Source organism: Echiichthys vipera (assembly GCF_963691815.1).
Source record: "Echiichthys vipera genome assembly, chromosome: 1".
In the NCBI taxonomy this organism is placed as follows: domain Eukaryota; kingdom Metazoa; phylum Chordata; class Actinopteri; order Perciformes; family Trachinidae; genus Echiichthys; species Echiichthys vipera.
In genome coordinates, this window is record NC_139826.1 from 2,616,440 (window position 1) to 2,623,581 (window position 7,142).

At 42.8% G+C, this 7,142-nt stretch overlaps 1 protein-coding gene across 1 annotated transcript in view; it reads left to right on the forward strand.

Annotated features, from left to right (window-relative positions):
* chsy1 (chondroitin sulfate synthase 1) overlaps positions 1-7,142 on the forward strand; it is a 52,944-nt gene extending 45,802 nt beyond the window's left edge. Inside the window, exon 3 of the mRNA XM_083915562.1 lies at positions 4,341-7,142. Within this exon, the coding sequence (XP_083771688.1) occupies positions 4,341-5,933 (1,593 nt within the window). The 3' untranslated portion in view covers positions 5,934-7,142. The remainder of the gene's footprint in view (positions 1-4,340) is intronic.

Below are 7,142 nucleotides of genomic sequence, written 5' to 3' on the forward strand. Positions count from 1 at the left end.
CAGGGCTTCAGCTCCCAGCAGTACCATCTGACTAACCTTTGCCTTTGTTAGACAACCATTGTAGTTGGAGCAGGGATCTTGTGAGGTTAATGACTGTGAAGAAATTGCACTAAGGAGTCATAAGTTGCAACGGTGACCACAAAAGTGGAGGTCACGTAATTAGAAGGAGTGGTAATGATGGTAAAGCCACAGGAGAGAGCCATAAACGTCCTGACCAATTGGCTGTCAGCTGAGGACCACTGGTGGTACCCTGCTGGATACAGTCTGAGCCAAAAACTGAACTAGCCTGGAAAAATTCTGTGGGGAGGGAAACTACTAAGGTGTCTCAATAAAACAAAAATAACAGACAAAAGCCTGGGGCAGTAAGTGGAAACTTATTACCAGAAATGTTAGAACAACTCTTTCATACATGCACCCTTTATGTTAGTATGTATGTCTGACTTATGTCTGGAAGCAACCTGGTCCATTTTTCTGAACTTATTTATATCAAATTAGGGATATATTTCTCAATAACAAGCATTACTTACATTAATAATCAGTACCAGTTCAATTTAATTCAGTTCAATTTTATTTACAGTGCCGAATCATGACAAAAGTTATCTCAGGACACTTTACAGAGTAGGTAAAGACCACACTCTATGACTTATTTATGATTTACATAGACCCAACAATTCCCCCGTAGAGTACGGTGGCAACGAAAACCTTCCTTTAAACAGGCAGGAACGGGCAGACAGACCCAGCTCTGTGGAGGAAGGACATCCATCTTGACCGGTTGGGGAGGAAGAAAAGGAGAGAGAAAGAGAGAAAAGACAGACAGATGGACAGAGAGAGACAAAGACAGACACAAAGAAAGACAGATGTACAGAGAGAGACAAAGACAGACAGATTTACAGACAGAGACAAAGAAAGACACAAAAACATACAGATGTACAGAGAGAGACAAAGACAGACAGATGACAGAGAGAGACAAAGACAGGCAGATGGACAGACACAAAGACAAACAGATGGACAGGGAGAGACAAAGACACACACAAAGAAAGACAAGTGTACAGAGAGAGACAAAGACAGACAGATAGTCCCAGAGATGAAACAACCACAAAAGTAACAGTAACTATAATAATATCTATAGTAATGTGAATAGGACTTATGTTATGGCAGTTAATATATCAGAATAGTAGAAACAAGCACAGCTAAGGTGATAGAATATGACAATAATAATAATTATGGTGGTAAATATGATAAATGATGAGTAGTGATAATAAAAGCTGTGACACAATGAGATATATTACTGATGATATTGTTATGGCCACAAATTTTATAATTTATAAGACTAGTGATAGTATATATGAGTAATAGTTATAATAGCAGCAGGAAGCGTCATGCAGGACCACGGCAGCAGGCACCTGCACGATCAGCAGAGACCTGAGAGACGACAAAGAACAAACAACTCCGGGGAAGAAGTTGAGTTAGTAACATACATTGATGAGACATGAGTGATACAAACAGCGAGGAGAGAAGCTCAGAGTATCAGGAACAGTATTATCCCCCGGCAGACTAGGACTATAGCAGCATCATTAAGGGCTAGGAAGCCTTAACTACGAGCTTTATCAAAGAGGAAAGTTTTAAGTTAACTTAATTTACTTAAACTACAGATGTTCTCTCTTAATGTTAACTGTGGACGAACATTAGGGATGTCCCATTTTGGCCCTGATCCCAATCTGAGTCTTTTTAATATTTGGTGTCCAATCAGACACTTAACATGTGTGGCCTTCTAATTTTTGCACTCTTCATTTTTCATGCTTGATCCAAATATTGAAGGTCCTGGTACATAACTATGACGCTGATAAGTTTAAAATATTGATATGATATTAAGGAAAGTTGTTTTGGCCTTTGTCAGGCGATGTTTTGGGTTGTAAAGGATACTACATATGCATTTCTGTCAGTTGTTGCACATGCAATGGCCAGGTTTCAAATGTAAAGGCTGACCCTTCACCTCTAAAGGCACAGCTTGGCTCAAGACTTCCATTAATGACAAGGTTACAGTGTGTTTTGATTGGCAGGCTGCCCCCTCTTAGGCGCAGAGGAATGCAGGGTAAAGCCATGGAAAAGCAAAGAGTTACCCAGGCAGTTCCTGGGATCGTATTCAGCTCCAGGTATCATTTTCCACAGCTCTCAGGCCTGTCCTGTTTTATTCCCCGCATGGCCTTTCCCTGGGGATCGGGCTTGTGGCTGCATTCCAGAGCCGTCCTCTCAAATTAGACTTTCTAGAAGCTGCAGCCGTTCTGATGCTCCCTTCATTGGGAGGCAACGACACAAACCCTGCCTTTTTGACCACGGTTGAGATCCTGCCAGCAGCTCCTGAGCAGCTGTCCCAATGTTTACACTTTTAGCCTGCGATATGAGTAACAGTAGGTTTGTAAAAGTCCAGCAGGTAGGCAGTAAACACTCACTCACTCAGCAGTGGACTAAATACAGGACAACACTTTACATTCACTGTGTTGACATGCACTCAGACCTGCATTATGCAGTATTTTTCATACAAGCACCAATATGGAATTTAAGGGCCGATAATAATGTGTTTGTTGTTTCTGATACTTATATAATAATAATAATAATAATATAAAATCAGTAATAATAATAATCTTACAAATGGAAAAATGTGAAGGGGAAAATTAATTCTGTATTAATAATATAATATTCTTCTGCTTGTTCAACAGGTCAGTTGCTCATACTGTCTGTTTTAGAAGCAAACTTGTCGTCAACTCGAGTAAAAAACAACCTCAAGTCTGTTTTATTCTCTCTGCTCTGGCCTCTACTCTCTAAAGCCATTTTCATATATGAGGACATGTGAAGGCAACGTCAAAGGAATCAAATACAGAGATATTTTCTGAGTAGAAAGTGCAGGGGGGTGTACATGACGTGCGATGCACCCCACCGACGGGGCCGGTTTTTAATTTGGTACCAAACCATCTTTAGACATTATTTGAATTGTCTGATATTTTTGGTTTGAGTCCTTACTGACGGATGTTATTGAATCTTTTCCACTCTCCAGTTAGATATTTACATTGCCGTCGTTTGATATAGGTCATCAACGCCCCACTCAAACTATGTGAATACAATGGAGAATGACATAGCTCACATATAACCCTGCTGGGTGATGTCTAGATAGACACGTTTGCAGTGCTTGCATGAAAGGGGCTTAACCCTGATTGCGTGAGCTGCCGATATCAGTAACAGTATGTACAGGGCTCCAGACTAACTTTTTTTTTTACTAGGAGCACTGTGGCCCCCAACTGAAAATTTTAGGAGCGCATCTAAAACGGCCCCTTCCCTCGTACGTAAACATACAGACACTACTCCACAGAGCGAGATTTGACGGCCATCACTCGTTCATCTCAGATTTTTCTCCAGCTGTATATGTGCTTTAAACATATGAACCGTATCTACACTGACTGATCAGATCAGTCTGTTCGTGTTTTAAACATATGAACCGTATCTACACTGACTGATCAGATCAGTCTGTTCGTGTTTTAAACATATGAACTGTATCTTCACTGACTGATCAGATCAGTCTGTATATGTGTTTTAAACATATGAACTGTATCTACTCTGACTGATCAGATCAGTCTGTTTATGTGTTTTAAACATATGAACTGTATCTACTCTGACTGATCAGATCAGTCTGTTTATGTGTTTTAAACATATGAACTGTATCTTCACTGACTGATCAGATCAGTCTGTGTCACCTGCTGCTTCACTCGCTGCGCTGGGCAGAGACATAAAGTCAATGAATCAGTGAAACACAGTTGATTTCTTCCCTAGAGCTGACATGAAAACTATTTTGGTTGAGTAAATTTCTGCTGACAGACAGCAGAGGTCGTCTGTCTGCAGCTCGTCACATACAGAGGCTTCGGGTCCGTCAAGTCCCGACACTGTGACTAGTTGCGGGAGCTCTCTTGTTACGTGTATGTGACGTAGTATCTTCTTACACTGCTTACATATTGTCCCTGTCTTATCTGTCACTCTGTTGCTGTTAAGCCTCTTAAATATTGATATGGAGGGACATCTGGGCACATCTAGATGTCAAATTCAGTCGCACACGCTCAAATTTTGGTCACAGTCTGGAGCCCTGATATGGGATGTTTATGAAAGCCCTGTAGCTAAACAGCTAGGAACAATTGCTGGTCATAACTGTACTTTCATTTGTCATGTCACAGTATGCTGTGTGCTTAGGGGCAGATGTGACAAATGTCATACATTTCCAAATGAATTAAACAGCCAGTGTTCCAAATGTAGGTGACCTCAGTAGCACTAACACCTTTCATCTCCTGTCTCCACAGATGCAGCAGCTCTTCTATGAGAACTATGAACCAAATAAGAAGGGCTACATACGAGATCTCCACAATAGCAAAATCCATCGAGCCATCACTCTCCACCCCAATAAGAACCCTCCTTACCAGTATCGCCTACACAGCTACATGCTCAACCGGAAGATCGCATACCTGCGCCATCGAACCATTCAGCTCCACAGGGAGATCGTTCAGATGGGGCGCTACGGAGCCAATGAGCCCAGCCGAGAGGACCTCCAGCTTGGCATGCCGCCTTCATTTATGCGCTTCCACCCACGGCAGAGAGAGGAGGTCCTGGAGTGGGAGTTCCTGACAGGGAAGTACCTGTTCTCATCATCTGATGGTCAGCCGCCCCGCCGCGGGATGGATTCTTCCCAGAGGCAAGCCCTGGATGACATCATCATGCAAGTGATGGAGATGATCAACGCCAATGCCAAGACAAGGGGGCGGGTCATTGACTTCAAAGAAATCCAGTATGGCTACCGGAGAGTCAATCCCTTATACGGGGCAGAGTATGTGCTGGATCTGCTGCTGCTGTACAAGAAGCACAAAGGAAAGACCATGACCGTTCCTGTGAGGAGGCATGCCTACCTGCAGCAGACCTTCAGCCAGATCCAGTTCAGAGAGGAGGGGGAGATGGATGCCAGAGCTTTGGCCAGCCACATCAACAAGGATTCCGACTCCCTCTCGTTTCTGTCCAACTCCCTCAAGATGCTGGTGCCCTTCAAGTTGGCCACGTCTGGCCAGGACCAGAGGGAACCCAAAGAGAAGAAAGTCAACATCTTGGTACCTCTGTCGGGACGCTATGACATCTTTGTGCGCTTCATGGCCAACTTTGAAAGAGTTTGTCTGATTCCCAACCAGAACGTCAAGCTACTGATCCTGCTCTTCAGCACAGACAACAACACAGAGCGGGTCAAGCAGGTGGAGCTGATGAGGGAGTATCACATGAAGTATCCCCGGGCTGAGATGGAGATAAAGCCTGTCACCGGCTCCTTCTCCAGGGCTCTGGCTTTGGAAGTGGGTTCCTTGCACTTCTCTAATGATTCACTGCTCTTCTACTGTGACGTGGATCTGCTCTTCACCAGTGACTTCCTCAAGCGATGTCGGACCAATACTGCCCTTGGGGAGCAAACCTACTTCCCCATCATCTTCAGCCAGTATGATCCCAAGGTGGTGTATGCTGGGAAGGTCCCTAGCAACAACCACTATGTCTTTACCTCCAAGACAGGTCTGTGGAGGAACTACGGCTTTGGGATCGTCTGTGTCTACAAGGGAGACTTGGTCCAAGCTGGAGGCTTTGATACTTCTATACAAGGGTGGGGATTGGAGGATGTGGACCTCTTCAATAAATTTGTCCAGTCAGGGATTAAGTTGTTCAGAAGCACAGACACGGGGATAGTGCATGTTCACCACCCTGTCATATGTGACCCTAACCTGGAGGCAAAGCAATATAAGATGTGCCTGGGCTCCAAAGCCTCGTCACACGGCTCCACCCAGCAGCTGGCCGAGCTCTGGTTGGAGAAGAACGACCATGGCTTCAGGAGACTGGCCAGCAATAACGGCTCAGTTAGGACAGCGTGAGAAAAGCCGGGCTGCGTCCTGTTGTAAACTGAAAACTGAACCTGGTCTGTGCTCACCTGTCACTGCATGGTGTTTTCACTACCTAATTTATTTTTTACTGAAATGAAAGACTTCACATGGATATATTTTGAAAATATGTCTTTTTTTTTTAAAAATGTAAAAAAAGAAAATCTACAGAAACGCCATGATGAACACTTGATAGGGACAGTCTGGGTTGTAGTACTGATTTACATTCTTTTGACAGCCTGATTACAGCAGGGGCCCGAGGCTTCTCGAGCCTGTTCCATGTTACCTGTCAGGACAGTGGGAGAGAGAGGGACAGGTAGAGGTTATTAGTGTGTATCCTAGTGAAGTACGCCGTCACGGTCCTTAAATATTCCATTCATCCTGTGTGCAGAAAGCAAAGTGTGTCTATGTCCTCTGACCAGCAGTGCTCCAAACAGAACTCAACTATTGATTGTGAATGTTTACAAAAGACTGATTGTCAACAACAATTCATCAATGACAAAACTCAGTTCACAGCTATCCCAATCATTACTAAGGGGCATTTCATTAGATCTGTTCTTTTACAGTGGTAGGGCTGCAACTAACGATTATTTCATTGTCAATTATTTTCTTCATTTATCAATGAATTGTTTGGTCTATAAAATGTCAGAAAATGGTGAAAGTCAGTGTTACCCAAAGCCCAAGATGACGTCCTTGAATGTCTTCAGTTTGCTGGAAAGAAACCTGGAAATAATTACATTTAGGGAGAGAAAAATGACTCAAACCGATTAATTGATTATCAAAATAGTTGCTGATTAATTTAATAGATGACAACTTATTGATTAATCAACTAATCGTTGCGTCTCTAAGTGGTTTTCTTATCCATTTGCTTTTATGGTTTTGGTAATAAGACACAACACTGTTACTGTTTCTCCAGGATCTTTTTTTTAATTTTACTTTTATTATTAATTTCTGTGAACCCAACTGCTGGATTTTATATCTGCAATTCATCTTTGCTGTCTAATTTATTGAATTTGCAGGCTCCATTTTCTACTCTGACTGTTGAAATATGTATATTGGAAGATTGTATAACCATGTCAGTTGTGGAATGGTGTTTTTTTTTTCCATGTTCCTTTTCCTAAACTCATTATCACCAAAGAGTTTTGCACAGTCTTCTTTAGGTGTGTGTGTGTGTGTGTGTGTGTGTGTGTGTGTGTGTGTGTG